The 16,119-nt window shown below is 45.1% G+C and overlaps 1 protein-coding gene across 3 annotated transcripts in view; it reads right to left on the bottom strand.

Annotated features, from left to right (window-relative positions):
• Positions 1–1,129: 1,129 nt before the first annotated feature.
• The window catches only part of gripap1 (GRIP1 associated protein 1), a 43,691-nt gene continuing 28,701 nt past the window's right edge, over positions 1,130–16,119 (bottom strand). For all 3 annotated transcript variants that reach the window (XM_034678619.1, XM_034678618.1, XM_034678620.1), the window contains 7 exons: positions 15,877–15,933; positions 14,882–14,981; positions 11,841–11,971; positions 9,299–9,415; positions 8,348–8,441; positions 3,740–3,912; positions 1,130–3,637 (listed from right to left, as the gene is read on the bottom strand). In XM_034678619.1, coding sequence (XP_034534510.1) covers positions 3,560–3,637; positions 3,740–3,912; positions 8,348–8,441; positions 9,299–9,415; positions 11,841–11,971; positions 14,882–14,981; positions 15,877–15,933 — 750 coding nt within the window. In that variant the 3' untranslated portion in view covers positions 1,130–3,559. The remainder of the gene's footprint in view (positions 3,638–3,739; positions 3,913–8,347; positions 8,442–9,298; positions 9,416–11,840; positions 11,972–14,881; positions 14,982–15,876; positions 15,934–16,119) is intronic.

Genomic DNA, 16,119 nt, shown 5'->3' with positions numbered 1-16,119 from the left:
CGCACGCACGCACGCACGCACGCACGCACGCACGCACGCACGCACGCACGCACGCACGCACGCACGCACGCACGCACGCACGCACGCACGCACGCACGCACGCACGCACGCCTGACTCTGCTCTGAGATGATTCCCCCACTTCTCCTGCGAGGAGCTCTCCGTACAAATCAGATCGTAAACATCGTCAGTGACGATCACGCAGAATTTAACGCAGATCAAAGTTCGTTAACGGCTAAAACATTAGCTTCCGTTAGCATGAACATTATCTCTCCTGTGTTTCTCTGTCGTCGTTCTTGACAGATGCAGAAAATAACAGCAGCTCCTGTCTCAGGTCCTCTTCCTGTAACTTTGTTGATCTTTATTTAGAGTTAATAACTGTTGTCAAAGAGCTGGACCAATCAGAATCAAGTATTTAACACAGCTGGATAAGATCAAATTAAATGTTGCATCTCGACGTGTTTTAGATTAATCTTTACATGGAACTGATTTTCACTTTACTGGACTTTATCAGAGCCTCACCTCCTGTTATGTTGCGGGTCAAATTGACCCTTTTCAAAGTCTAGTTTAGGCATTATTTATCCAAATCAGGTAAAAGCAGCTTAAAAACCATGGCAACATCACTTCATAAAATATAAATAAATCTAAATTTAAAATAAAATCTATGTCATGTAAAACTATTGTATTTATATTTAAGGATTTCCAATGTACATTAAAAAAAGTTTAAACATGAATTTGAATGAAAAAGGAGTCATCCTCTTTGAACCATGATCTGTGAGAGTTAAAGAACACCAATGGACTAATATTGATTTAAATGGTTAATAATGGAGTTTAAAAATTGAATTAAAAAAATATGTATTTGGATTTTTTGACACTTTTGGATAATTGAATATGCCCCGGGTCAAAGTGACCCAGGAACATAATTGCTGTTCCAGAGGAACAAACATAACAGGAGAGTTAAAGAAAGTCAAAGTAACATTTTGAAACTAATGTTGTTTTCATGCTTTTATTTTGAAGGGGACTATCAGAGGAGCTGATGGAGCTTTAATGTGAAACTATCTTATATTGTTATAATAATTCATGTTGATGTTTGGTGTTGGTGTGTTCAGAGAAAAGCACAGACTCTTCTTCTTCTTCTTCAGACGATATATTTTCCTCGTTGTTACAATAATTAGCGTCATCATCGTTATCAGTCTCATAAATAGATCCATTGATTCTTCATACAGTTAGAAGTTATGTCACAGCGCATGAATATATACAGACTTTAACATTACAAACCAAAAACAAAGCAACAGGCCGAGTCACTGCCCAGCACATAGACCGATCCCGCAGTGAGGGTTTACAGTGCAGCAGGATCTCCCCTCAGTCCGGTTTCAGACGGTTTCTACGTGATTTAAAGATTTAACAAAGTCCTAAAGTCCCCTCTAACACGAGACTCCTCCTCCTTCAGACGCCCACGCTGCACTGTAAACACACGTCCATTTTTAAACAGTGTACAAACAATAATAAAGCAGAAATTTACAGGCAGGTTCAACATAAAACACACTCTGCTACAAGCATTCTGTCCAGGATGTAGTCATATCCCACCATAAGCAGCTTGTAGCAAAAGTTACATCCAGGACATAGTCAGAGTCCAAGAGGAGAACCGAAGGCAGAGTCCATAAAATAAACTTCATACATTTGTTTTAGAATTATTACAGGAAACAGAAGCAGAGTTAAAACAATACAAAGATATGTTGAAGCAGGAAGTAGACCCAGCCCGGCAGGAATCATAGAGAGCTCTGTCGCAGAGAAGCAGACACAGCTGAGAGTTTCACTTTTTGTTTTTTAACACAGAGAATCACACAAAACTAAAAGTGCAATCAATTACAGTTCATGTGATCCAGGATGTAGACGGAGCCCGGGGATAAAAGGCTATCAAAAAGTTCAGTTTTAGTTTTAGATTCATTTGAAAAAGATTGACTTTGATTCAAACCCCAAAAACAAAAAATGAAGCTGTTTTAAAATCTGATTTTTAGACTTTGAAAAGAAAAACTTCTTCTGGGAAATAAAACTTCACATTGTGTCTTTAATGTTAATCCGTGGATGAGGATACGAGAGTCTCTCTGAAGTAATAAATAAAACAAAACATGCAGAAAAGTTTCACAGGCAGGAAGTCGTCCGTTCAGAAGAAACGGACACAAAAACAATACAAAAAGCTGTGAAAGGCGTCCAGGAAATAGCCATGACCCGTCAGAAAAAACCTTGAACAAGAAGGTTAAACACGCTATCTGAGAACAGAAGGTTTGTGCTCCATGACATAGCCAGGGCCGACTGTGAACCTGCAGAGCTTCAGCTTCACGTTGGTGATCCAGGGTCGTGAATATCACTCGTGACAGGAAGTGGATTCTTCGTGTGACGTCGTCGTCGTTAGAAACAGAGAATCTAACTGTTCTTGGTTTGAGGGATTTTATCGACGTGTTCGTCATCTTTCTGCAGAGCTGAGAGATCCTGATGAAAGATTGAGACGTCTGCATGTTTTATTTCTAGGGGACTAAGTTTGTTTTGACTGTAGCATGTTAGCTTAGCATCAGATTACACTCAATCCACCTGCAAGAAGCTGCACACATTTTAAAGTAGTAGAAGAAAGCGTGACGCGAGCAAACTGAGGTACGAGGCGACGCTCCTGAATCCTGCTCCCTGACCAGCTTCAGTTTCAGGTCTTGGCTGGAATCAGGGGAACTTAATCTAGACTAGAGGCGGGGTCAGCATGCTGTCCAGGACCAGGATTCCTCTGACCAGTGAGTCTCAGCTTCACTGTATCTACCTGAACTCTGTCTGAGAGGTGAGACTCAAACACGCCTCGACACACTGGACTAGTTTGAGTCTTTCTAATGTTGGTGTGAGCTCAGTATTTATACTAGACCTAAAATCACTACGTTTACATTGCAGGTGGACGTTTAAACTGAAAGAGTCGGGCGTGTCTAACACCTGGTACTTAAAACATGTCAGCTTGTGATTAAAGTGTTTTTAGTGAATGAATGAGTCTCACAGTTACATCAGCACTGCAGATTCCAGGAAGTAGCCAGATCACAACAACGTTACTGAGCAGATAAACCAAAGCAGTTAGTTAACACACACACACACAGCTTGTGTATTCCAGGACATAGACGGAGACCGGTGAAAGAGTTAGTCTGTTACAATCCTTTTCTTTATCCCAGGTTGTAGCCAGGACCCAAGGAACTGTACGGTGCAGTCTAATTACAGTACATTCAATAGCAACATAAATGAGTCCGACCCTCCGTCCCCTCTGCTCCTCCGTTTCTTCTTCTACTCTTTAAAATCGTGTTCTCCCCTCCACACAGAGAAACAAAAGATGGACAGATTCCAGCATTTAGTCATAGCCCAGCAGGCAGGCTGAGGTGGTGATAACACGGCGACTCCAGACAGTAGATGAAGCCCACGACGGGTCTGAGGGAGGAGGGATGGAAGAGATGGAGAGTCCAGGTGTTAGTCAGAGTCCAGCCCACATGTTCCAGATGTGCAGAGAGGAGAGGGGCTGATGGGGTCCAGGTGTTAGTCTCATCCCGACCCAGCTGTGCTTCCACCTGGACTCTCCTTACTGATACGGACTAATTCCTGGGATAAGACCTCCAGATCCTGCAGAGAGAGAGTCCCGTTAACACACCTGTTTGACCGTGTGTGTGTGTGTGTGTGTGTGTGTGTGTGTGTGTGTGTGTGTGTGTGTGTGTGTGTGTGTACCTTCTGCAGGTGCATGTTCTTGGTCAGCTGCTCCTCCAGCATGTTCTGCAGCTTCTTGTTCATCTCTCGAAGGTTCTCGTCTCCCGGTTTCACCAGATCTCTGAGGACCGACCCCAGACCTCCTCGGTCCGCCTGAGTCCCGCCGTGACCCCCGACCGCACTGCCCGACACGTCTGAGGAGACAAGGAGACAAGGAGACATGTGAGGAGAGGTGGAGAGGATTCACAGATCTCGGGGCGACGCTGAGCGGACTTCCCTTAAAGACAAACTCCACCTTCATCATGTCACAGACAAAGAGAGGAGGAGATAAGGAGGCAGGAGAGGAAAGAAGGAAAGGAGTAGGAGATTACAAAAGACGAGGAGAGATAAAGGAAACGAGAAAAGAAAAAGGAGGAGACAAGGAAGAGGAAACAAAGAGAGGAGGGGAGGAGGTAGGAGGAGAGAAGGAAGGAGAGGAGATTACAAAAGACAAGGAGAGATAAAAGGAAACAAGAGTGAAAGAAAATAGGGGATAAGGAGAGGAAAAGAGGGTACAAGGAGAGGAAACAAGGAAGGGGAGGAGATATAAAAGGAAATGAGAGAGGAAGAAATAGAGGAGGAGACAAGAAAGAGGAAACAAGGAGAGGAGGGGAGGAGGAGAGAAGTAAAAAAGAGAAGTGAGGAAGGAGTAGGAGAGGTGATTAAAGAAGATGAGGAGATAAGGAAAGGAAATGAGAGTGGGGAAAAAAAATAGGAAACAAGGAAGGAAGAAAATTGTGGATACGGAGAGGAGAGGAGGAGATAAGACGAAACAAGAGAAGAGGGAAGGAGGAGATAAAGAGAGGAAACAAGGAAGGAGGTATGAAGTCAGAAGGAGATTAGGGAAAGGAGGAGGAGACAAGGAGACAGGAGACGAGGAGGAGGAGGTGTGTTTGTAGTTTTTATGGAGCTTTACGACCAAAAACACAAACAGAGGCGTGTTCCTCACAACCAGGTCATTAAATTACACACACACACTCAGAGTGTGCGAGTGTGTGTGTGTGTGTGTGTGTGTGTGTGTGTGTGTGTGTGTGTGTGTGTGTGTGTGGCAGCTGCATTAAGAAGAGACACACACACATTAAGGAGACATAAAAGAGATACTGATCATCCTGAGGAGGCAGAGCGACGAGCTGAACGGGTTTATACTGAGCTATTTATCACACACACACACACACACACACACACAAACACACACACACACACACACACACACACACACACACAAATACACACACACACCAGCTGTGTGTTTCTAGAGCAGCAGAGGTAGCTGCATGCTGACTGTGCAGAGTGTGTGTAGTAAATATTTAAAAGCTGAACACCTGTAAGTGTGTGTGTGTGTGTGTGTGTGTGTGTGTGTGTGTGTGTGTATTTGTGTGTGTATTTGTGTGTGTGTGTGTGCCTGCAGGTCAACAGCTGGACGTTCTGTTGAAGGAGCTCTGCAGAACCCGACGGCCGAACATCGTGTTTCAGAGATGATCCAGGATTCTGATCTATCTGAAGACTCAACCACCAGACTGCTATAGGCTTAGACTGTTATAGGCTCAGACTGCTATAGGCTTAGACTGTTATAGACTTAGACTGCTATAGGCTTAGACTGCTATAGGCTTAGACAGCTATAGGCTCAGACTGCTATAGGCTTAGACTGCTATAGACTTAGACTGCTATAGACTTAGACTGTTATAGGCTTAGACTGCTATAGGCTTAGACTGCTATAGGCTTAGGCTGACACACTGGGATCCTGTCTTTCCCTCTCTCTCCTCTCTCTGCCTGTCTCTCACTTTAACTCTTCCTGTCCCATTAAAGTTACTAACCATAGACCTTTCTGGAGTCCCTGAGCTCCCTTGTCTCGTAGGTTCCTCTGGATCTCTGCTGCTGTGGACGTGGTCCAGACTCCAGCTGCTACAACTACTACTATCCGTCTCCCCACTATCATCTCTCTCTCTCTTCATCTCCCTCTATCCCTCTCTCCAACACGGTCTCAGATTCAGATGTGTGTCTAACATGAGTCTGGTCCTGCTGGAGGTTTCTGCCTGTTAAAGGAAGTTGGTCCCTCTCAGTTTGGACTCTGTGGTTTAAAGATAACAGAGTCTGATCTGAAGCTGAGATCTCTCTCTGTGTTTTAATAACCGTCCTGCGCTCTGTTAGGTTTCAAGTTTTAACTGAATGTAATTGCACGTTGGATGTTTATATACCTATGTGTGTGTGTGTGTGTGTGTGTGTGTGTGTGTGTGTGTGTGTGTGTGTTCAAACAGCTGCAGTATCAAATATTCATCACACACACTCAGAGTCCAGTGTGCAGCAGCAGCAGCAGCTCAGCCCTCTCTTTTACTGCCCATTAGATTCACCATTATCACAGCGTTAATGGGAGAGAGAGAGAGAGAGAGAGAGAGAGAGAGAGAGAGAGAGAGGGAGAGAGGGAGAGAGGGAGAGAGAGAGAGAGAGCAGAATCAAACCAGTCAGACATGAAATTGAAAACAGCAGGAAAGAAAAAAAACAGCATAAAGAGGAAAAACAGCGAGGGAGGAGAGGAGAGGAAGAGGAGAGGAGAGGAGAGGAGAGGTTGAGAGGCGTGGAGTGGAGAGGATGAGAGGTGTGGAGAGGAGTGGAAGAGTGGAGAGGAGAGGGGAGCGGAAGAGAGGAGAGGAGAGGAGAGGAAAGGAAGAGAGGAGAGGAGAGGAAAGGAAGAGAGGAGAGGAAGAGAGGAGAGGAGAGGAAGAGAGGAGAGGAAGAGAGGAAGAGAGGAGAGGAAGAGAGGAGAGGAAGAGAAGAGAGGAGAGGAAGAGAGGAGAGGAAGAGAGGAGAGGAGAGGAGAGGAGAGGAGAGCGTTTCACTCAGAGGAAGTTACTCCACCTCTGAGCTCAGCAGCAGGTAGAGTCAGTGTTTGAGTCCTTAAACTAATGCAGCTCGTTAAAGGATCAGTCCGTTTAAATGATGTACAGAAGGTACATGTGGACCAAGAGTCCCGGGGTCTTTCAGTCCCCAGAACTACTTCCCCCTGAACTAAAAGGTTCCTGGTCCCCCATTGTTGTCTGCTTTTGGACCGCGGGCTGAAGTCCCGGGTAGATTGTGTAAATCAGGCCAGTGACGTATGGAGGACATAAAGTAAATGCTTCTTTCTTTCTTTTTTCTTTCCTTCTTTTTTCTTTCCTTCTTACTTTCTCTCTTTTATTCCTTTCTTTCCTTTCCTTCTTCTTTCATTCCTTTTTCCTTTCTTTCATTTTTCTTTCCTTCTTTCTTTCCCATTCATCACAGATGACACCATAGAAGCAGACGGACAGGCAGGTATCATTATGAGCAACACAACAGTTAGCCTGTTAGCATGAAGAGACTCAGCTGGTCTGTTTTAGATGGTGCTATATTTCATCACAGATGGATTCACTGAATCAACACGTGAGAGGAGATAAGCGCGAGTAGCAAAGACGTTTCAACACGGCTTTAAAATCCTTTTGAACTCAAAAAGCCGTGATCGCAGAGATCGCCCGGTGTTTTGGTTTAAACGGCGACCCTGTTAACTGGAGACTCTCAGCCGGATGCATCCCTCATAAACGTCTTTAGACCATCATTAAATATCTGATGAGGATATTTTGAAATCTTAATAAAAACTAAACTAGTTTGCATTCCCAGGAACTCCCTCTGTGTTTCAACAGCTGTGTAAACTCCACAAACACTGACACGTTCAGCTGAAGGGCTCCAGTTTACAGGGTCACTTTTAAAAGCGGAACACCGGGAGGAGAGACGCATTCACGGTGGGCTGAGAGAAGACTACTGTTACAAGCTGCTAAATCAAGAGAATCACAGCTTCTTCTTTTGAAAAGTACACACACATACAAAAAAGATAGAACAAATAAAAACTAATGAAAGAAAGAGAAATCAAGAGAATCACAGGAGGGAGGAGGAGGAGGAAGAGGAAGAGGAGGAGGAGGAGGAAGAGGAAGAGGAAGAGGAGGAGGAGGAGGAGGTCTGTAAACTGAATCAGCTGACGGTTTGAGGAGTTATTAAAAACAGAGCCGCTCAGCATCGCTGCGCTAAAACAGTGAAATGATAAAAATAGCAGCACTGAGGTCCTGAGGGACGGAGAGACTGAGATCTGATGGAGAGACTCAGACGGAGAGAGAGAGAGAGAGAGTTCAAACACAGAAACCTCTCCCTCTCTTTAAGTGAGTTATTGATCGTGTGTATTGATCTGTGTGATCAGCAGACTCTCAAACACAAAGACTTCATGTCTGCGTGACGTTCAGAGGAACGGAGAGAATATAAAGGTGTGTTTCAGGTAATTGAAGCACAGATTAAAGTGTCTCTGAGATAAACGACACGCCCAGCAGACTCGCTCTCTGCTGACGGATGTTCTCTCTCTTCACCTCCGTCTGAAGATAATGTTTGAACAGTCTCTCCGTCAGCTCATCGATCAGATGATCAGTTCCTCAAAGATTACGATGACTGACTCTGAGATTACAGAGAGTCAAAGAGACGGGATCCAGAAGAACACCAGATATTACACAGATTCAAATATCAACACTTCTTATCGTGTGTTTGTGTGTTTGTGTGTGCATGTTTGTGCGTCTGTGTGTCTGTGTGTGTGCGTGTTACCTATGCGGCTGTCCATCACGTAGGTCTCGATGATGGCGCTCTTCCTGCAGATGTCTTCAGCCATGGACGAGCAGCTGACCTCCAGGTGTTTCACCTGACGGAGAACAAAGAAGCTTTCAGTTTGTGTTTCTATTTATTTATTTATTTATTATTTATTTATTATTTATTTATTTTTATTTATTTTATTTTTTATTTACTTTAGTTATTTATTTTTATTTTATTTTGTATTTACTTTATTTTTATTATTTATTTTATTATTTATTTATTTACATTTTATTTTTATCTAACTTTATTTTATTATTTTATTTATTATTTATCTATTTAAATTTTTATTTTTTTATCTAACTTTATTTTTATTTATTTTATTTATTATTTATCTATTTAAATTTTTATTTTTTTATCTAACTTTATTTTTATTTATCTAAAATCTTTTGTTTGTTTTTGTTTTTTATTTTTTATTTTTTTAATGTATTTACTTTATTTTTGGAGAAGCATTCTGTTCTGTTCTCCCTGGTGTGGAGTGATCTGATGTGACGTGTGATCAGGTCGTTCCTACTGTTATGTGGTTTGGACCAATCAGAATCAAGGACACAGCCTGGTTGTCTCACTCCTCTGATGTACAGATTCATCTTCTAGATTAATAAACAGATGTGTCTCTCACTCTGAAATAATAAAGTTCTGTAGAAGTCACAGACAGAGTTTCTGTTAAAGAGGAGTAATAAGTTCAGGGTCAGCAGCTCTGAGTCCAGCAGCAGAAGTATTGACTTTAAAGAACATTAATAATTCATGTGAAAACATTAAAAACATAAACCTGCTTCTAAAAACAGAGTGAACTTTTCTCTGTTGCCCCGTCTTTGACTCAGAGCGTCCAGTGAAGCGTTAAAGACGTCTCCTTTTCTTTCACTTTCTGGACCCGGAGGACAGACGGGGTCACGGGACTTCAGTCCTCACCTTCTCCTCCAGCATCCACTTCTCCTGCTGGACCTCGGCGAGCCGCTGGAACAACTCCCCGACCTCGTCGTCCGAGAGTTCGGCCGGGCGCTGAGACTGAGGGCTTCCTCCTCCGGACTGACGGACACAGAGAGAAAACTTTATTTAAACATCGCTTCAGAGACGGTGATGAGTCCCTCACTGTCCTTCAGCGACAGGTTCAACTCACAGAGTCACAGAGCTTTAAAGGAGACATATCATGAAACATGGACTTTTTAATGGTTCTCTCCCTGAAATCTGTGTCCCTGTCTACAAACCCCCTGAAAAGTCAAAGACTCCATTCTGCCCCTGTTCTGATTTCTCCACCTTTCTGTAAATGTGTGCTGAAACCAGCCGTTTCAGTTTTCAGTGTTTTTCATACGTCACAACGCCATCCGGTCTGTAACAGGAAGTCAGAGCTCGGAGCTTGTTCAGCCCATAGACTGTATAAAATACAACTCAACCCCTCCTCCGTTTTTCATTCCCTGCACACATGTGTGCTAACAAGGAGCTTAGGAGGGAGGCATGCTAGTTGTAGGCTGTCTTAATAAACACAAAGGTCGCTTTGACTCCCCACGTCTGCAGATTTGAAGATCTAGTGGATGATTTTTAGTTTTCATGGAAAAGTGCTAGCGCTAGTTAGCATAGCCACATAGCTACATGTTGGTAGCTGTGTACCAAGACACATGTCGACATGCTGACAAATAAAACAACAAGAAACACTAAATCTGTGACCAATGGTTCAGAAAGGTCCTGCTGCAGGCGCCTCTCCGTCAGGATCAGATTCTGGATCAGATTCAGAGGGTTGAAGTAACGCGGGTCTGTGAGCAGCCGTGTATATTCTGCCAACATGTAAACATTAGATCAACGTGCCGGACGGCCGAGGCCACGCCCACTTCCTGAGGGGGCGTGGTCAGAGAGCTCATTCTCATTTAAAGGCACAGACACAGAAAACAGCCTGTTCTGAGCAGGGCTGAAAAAGAGGGGTTTACAGGCAGACCAGAATCTGATTTCAAAGAGTTTTTATGAGCAATAAACTTTAAAGACATGTTTTGGGACCTCTTAGACCAATATATGTTGAAAGAAATGTGTTTTTGTTTTCATGCTTCCTTCTCCGTGAATCGATGCAGTGATGAGCAGAATAGATGATACATGTCAAACTTTGATCACCTCTGATTCAGACGATCATAGAGTCCTGTTAAATGTGTGACAGTTATCTCATTCATTATTCCTTTTTGGGGTGAAAGTGTCCTTTACAAGGTTCCAGTCTGTATCTGTTGACCGCTCAGCTCATCTTAAAGTCTGAGCGGACTCTTTCAGACTAATCCGAGGCAGCGTCCTCGAGGCGTTCCTAAAATACCGCGTTCGCAGGAGTAACAGGAACAGATGGACGGACAGCACAAACAGAACGCCTCGGGCCGCCGCTGTAAGGCATCCAAACCTGATGTGGCAGAAATAAACCAGATCCTGGAGTTCTCTGTGCTCCAAGTCTACCTGGTTTCACCCGAGCGCTCAGATCCACAACAACAAGGAAGCTTTAGGGAGGAGGGAGGATGACGAGCTCGTCCCACAGAGGGCGGACGCTTTTAGGTTCTCTCTGGAGGTCGAAGACGCAAACGGATTCATCATTCAACGCTCTTAAACGCTTCCTGATTGGTTCTCACTTTTAGAGATCAGAGAGTTAAAACATGTATGAGACAGAGAGAGATAAATAATAACAACAATAATAATAATAATAAGGACATAAAGAGGAAACATAAATATGAACAAACAAAATGTTAAATTCAAAGCAGAGAGAAACCTTTAAAGAGGACGGATGACTTCAAACAGACTCAGAGGTGTCTGATGGGAAATGTCACAGCAGCAGGATGCCACACACACACACACACACACCTACACACACACACACACACACACACCTGGTTCGTCATGTGATGCTGTTGCTACTGACGACCGTACCACCACAGTAAACTCACCCCACAGTGGACCATACAGAGACTCAGACTGTGACAGAAACACTCCACAAACTGGAGCCATGAGCTCTATTTACAGTGTTTCTATCAATAGAAACACACACACACACACACACACTTATATACACACACACTTATATACACACACACACACACACGCGCAGAGTGATGAAACAGTAAAGAGGCTATAAATAACAGCGGCGGAGGATCATTAAACACTCCAGAAAAAACAAATGTAAAATTTAAGGACACCAAAACAGAGAGAGAGAGAGAGAGAGAGAGAGAGAGAGAGAGAGGGGGAGAGAGAGGGAGAGAGAGGAGGGAGAGAGAGAGAGAAAGCGAGAGAGAGAGGAGAGAAAGAGAGGGAGAGAGGAGAGAGAGAGGGAGGGAGAGAGAGAGAGAGAGAGAGATAGAGAGAGAGAGGAGAGCGGAGGGGGAGGGGGAGAGAGAGGGAGGAAGAGAGGGAGAGGAAGAGAGAGAGAGAGAGAAGCGAGAGAGAGAGGAGGGGGGGGGGGGGGGGGGTTGTGACCCCGAGGACAGAATCCACTCGCCTTGTTCTGATTGGTCGGCTGGGACTCCTTCATCATGTCTCTGTAGGAGAAGGAGGAGACGGAGGACGAGTCTCCAGTCTGCTGAGTCCGGCTGGGACTGTTGATCTCTGACAGGACCAGCTCCTCCAGACCTGCAGGGAGAGAAGACATTAGATCATTTATATTAATATTAATATATCAGTAAAGTTCTTCTTCAGTACCCTGGACCATCTTTTAAAGCCGCGCTCTGTCCCTTTAATGCAGCGGACCATCCCTTCTGTGAGTGAACAGTGTCTCTGATTCAGTGGACCATCGTTTTAAAGCAATGACCTGTCCTATTAATGCAGTGAACCGTCCCCCTGAGGTAGAGGTCTGTCCCTTAAACACACAGGACTGTCCTTTTTATAGAGGTGACCTTTCTCCTGATGCCATAGCCTGTTCCTTTAGTGCAATGGACTGTCCCTTTAAGCACTGGAACGTCCCCTTAACGCAGTGGACTGTCCCTTTAACGCAGTGGACTGTCCCTTTAATGCAGCTAACTGTCCCTTTAATGCAGCTAACTGTCCCTTTAATGCAGTGGACTGTCCCTTTAATGCAGTGGACTGTCCCTTTAATGCAGCTAACAGTCCCTTTAATGCAGCGGACAGTCCCTTTAATGCAGCTAACTGTCCCTTTAATGCAGCTAACTGTTCCTTTAACGCAGTGGACTGTCCCCTTAACGCAGTGGACTGTCCCTTTAACGCAGTGGACTGTCTCTACAATGATTTGGAGCCTCTTTTAAATGCAGCAGACTGTTCAGTCCCTTTAATGCAGTGGACCGTCCCTTTCTGTCCCTTTAACGCAGTGGACAGTCCCTTTAATGCAGTGGACTGTCCCTTTAACGCAGTGGACTGTCTCTACAATGATTTGGAGCCTCTTTTAAATGCAGCAGACTGTTCAGTCCCTTTAATGCCGTGGACCGTCCCTTTCTGTCACTTTAACGGAGTGGACTGTCCCTTGAATGCAGTGGACCGTCCCTTTCTGTCCCTTTAATGCAGTGGACTGTCCCTTTAATGCAGTGGACCGTCCCTTTCTGTCCCTTTAATGCAGCGGACTGTCCCTTTAATGCAGCGGACAGTCCCTTTAATGCAGCGGACAGTCCCTTTAATGCAGTGGACTGTCCCTTTAATGCAGTGGACAGTCCCTTTAATGCAGTGGACTGTCCCTTTAAAGCAGTGGACAGTCCCTTTAATGCAGTGGACTGTCCCTTTAAAGCAGTGGACAGTCCCTTTAAAGCAGTGGACTGTCCCTTTAATGCAGTGGACAGTCCCTTTAATGCAGTGGACTGTCCCTTTAAAGCAGTGGACAGTCCCTTTAATGCAGTGGACTGTCCCTTTAAAGCAGTGGACAGTCCCTTTAATGCAGTGGACTGTCCCTTTAATGCAGTGGACTGTCCCTTTAAAGCAGTGGACAGTCCCTTTAATGCAGTGGACTGTCCCTTTAATGCAGCGGACAGTCCCTTTAAAGCAGTGGACAGTCCCTTTAATGCAGTGGACTGTCCCTTTAATGCAGTGGACTGTCCCTTTAAAGCAGTGGACAGTCCCTTTAATGCAGTGGACTGTCCCTTTAATGCAGTGGACTGTCCCTTTAATGCGGTGGACAGTCCCTTTAATGCAGTGGACAGTCCCTTTAATGCAGTGGAATGTCCCTTTAAAGCAGTGGACAGTCCCTTTAATGCAGTGGACTGTCCCTTTAATGCAGTGGACTGTCCCTTTAATGCAGTGGACTGTCCCTTTAATGCAGCTTACTGTCCCTTTAATGCAGTGGACTGTCCCTTTAATGCAGTGGACTGTCCCTTTAATGCAGCTTACTGTCCCTTTAAAGCAGTGGACAGTCCCTTTAATGCAGTGGACTGTCCCTTTAATGCAGGTGCTGTGAGTGGGCAGAGATAAGTAGGCTACTTTAAAATGTCTGATTCTCAGGTTTGTGCAGAAGAGCTTTTTAAACATTCATCACTGCTCATCGATTATACATGATGCTGAGGACTGCCCTGCACCGCTATGAGTGTGTGAGACGGTGTGTGAATGTGTGTGAGCGTGTGTGTGAATGTGTGTGAGCGTGTGTGTGTGTGAGAGAGTGTGTGTGATACGCAGGATAGCTGAAGAAGAAAGAGGGAAGTCCAAGAGAGAAACTGAGGGAACAATCTGCAGAAAGACACCAAAACAAAACCAGTGCAGGTAAATGGAGAGAAACAGAGAGCGACAGAGTGAGTGTGAGTGCGTGTGTGTGTGTGTGTGGGTGTGTGTGTGTGTGTGTGTGTGTGTGTGTGTGTGTGTGTGTTTGTGTTTGTGTGTGTTTGTGTGTGTGTGTGTTTTGCCAGCAGACGCCAGTGTGTCCACCTCAGCTCTGGGAATCAGAGCACTGCATTAAATATTGAGCAGCAGGTTCCGGACTGAGCCAGAACCTCCTGACGCAGGGCGAGCACGCCGTCGATTATCGGACTCATCGGTCACGTTACAATCACATCTCACAGCCACTTAGGACACACACACACACACACACACACACACAGTGTGAAGAACAACAAACATGCAGACACGCCTGCTGTGATACGGGACATTTTGAAGCCTGGAGTCTGGGTCTATGACTTTAGTTTACTGTGTTTCTTTCTTTAAGCGTTAACACTTTCTGCATTGTGTGTGGATTCTTAGCAGGAAGGAGGAAAACACAGTTAGATGTAAAACTGCTTTATTCAGCGATTCTTCTGTTTAGAATTAAAGAACCTGTTTGTTTTTAGGAGAGAAGACCTCCAAGGATAATTCAGCAGGTTCAAACTTTGTGAAAGTTGAACAGTGAGGGGTGCAGAGAGTCAACTTAGCTCACCATTCAGAGCGCGCTCAGTTTGACATGTTTTTATCCCCGACTCAAAAACAGACACTCACTGTCTCTGAGGAACCAAAGATCAGAGCTGCAGCCACTTCCTGCAGTGACATCATAGTGACATCACACATCAAGGTGTGTGTGTGTGTGTGTGTGTAAGTGTGTAAGTGTGTGTAGGTGTACGTGTGTGTGTGTGTGTCTACCTGTCCTGGTCTTGCTGTTGGTCAGGATCTCCTGGAGTCTCTCCTGCAGCTTGTCGGCTCGCTTTCTCTCCAGCTGCAGCTGTCGCTTCAGGTCCTTCAGCTGCGCACACACACACACACATAAAAACACACACATCATGTACACACACCCACACACACACACATCATGTACACACACACACACCACACAAAGCAGTCAGGGATTTACTTTCTAATTATTATTTTCCATGCTCGACTGATCTTAAATTACTCTGCAAAATATATTTACTCTGTCTCATCGCATTTCAGATTCTGTCTGTCCGTCACTCCCCCGACTGTCCATCCCTTCATCCATGCATGCATGCATCCATCCCTCCATCCATCCATCCATCCCTCCATCCATCCCTCCATCCATGCATCCCTCCATCCATCCATGCATCCCTCCATCTATCCATCCATGCATCCCTCCATCCACCCATCCATCCATCCATCCCTCCATCCATCCATCCCTCCCTCCCTCCATCCATCCATCCATCCATCCATGCATCCCTCCATCCATCCATCCTGCCATGCATCCATCCATCCCTCCCTCCATCCATCCATGCATCCCTCCATCCATCCATCCATCCCTCCATCCATCCCTCCATCCATCCATCCACTCATCAATCCATCCATCCCTCCATCCATCCATCCTGCCATGCATCCATCCATCCCTCCCTCCATCCATCCATGCATCCCTCCATCCATCCATGCATCCCTCCATCCATCCCTCCATCCATCCCTCCATCCATTCATCCCTCCATCCATCCCTCCATCCGTCCAACCATCCATCCATCCATCTATCCGTCCATCCGTCCATCTCTCAATCCCTCTATTTGTCTTGCCCTTTTCACACATGCACACTCGATGATGTCATCACTTCCTGTCCCTCACTTTTTGCCCTTTTGAGTCCGTCTCTATAAAGACAGCTTGTCCTTCTCTCAGTGCTGCATTCACTGTCTGTCTGTTAAACTCACCGCTGCACTTCCCTTCTTCTCCAGGATCCTCTGTCCGTCCACCGTGTCCTTGATCTCCTGCAGAGACAGAGACAGAGACAGAGACAGAGACAGAGACAGGTTCAGTGAAGGGACACACGCAGAGGACCTGTGATTCTGCTCGCCTGTAACCTTTAAGAGGACAGATGTTTCCAGATGTTTTCAGATGTTTTCAGGTGTTTTCAGGTGTTTTCAGGTGTTTTCAGGTGTTTTCAGGTGTTTTCA

The sequence above is a fragment of the Notolabrus celidotus genome, unplaced genomic scaffold (genome assembly GCF_009762535.1).
Source record: "Notolabrus celidotus isolate fNotCel1 unplaced genomic scaffold, fNotCel1.pri scaffold_188_arrow_ctg1, whole genome shotgun sequence".
Lineage (NCBI taxonomy): Eukaryota > Metazoa > Chordata > Actinopteri > Labriformes > Labridae > Notolabrus > Notolabrus celidotus.
Note: the sequence above shows the minus strand (reverse complement) of the source record. Positions and strands in the feature narration are given on the sequence as shown.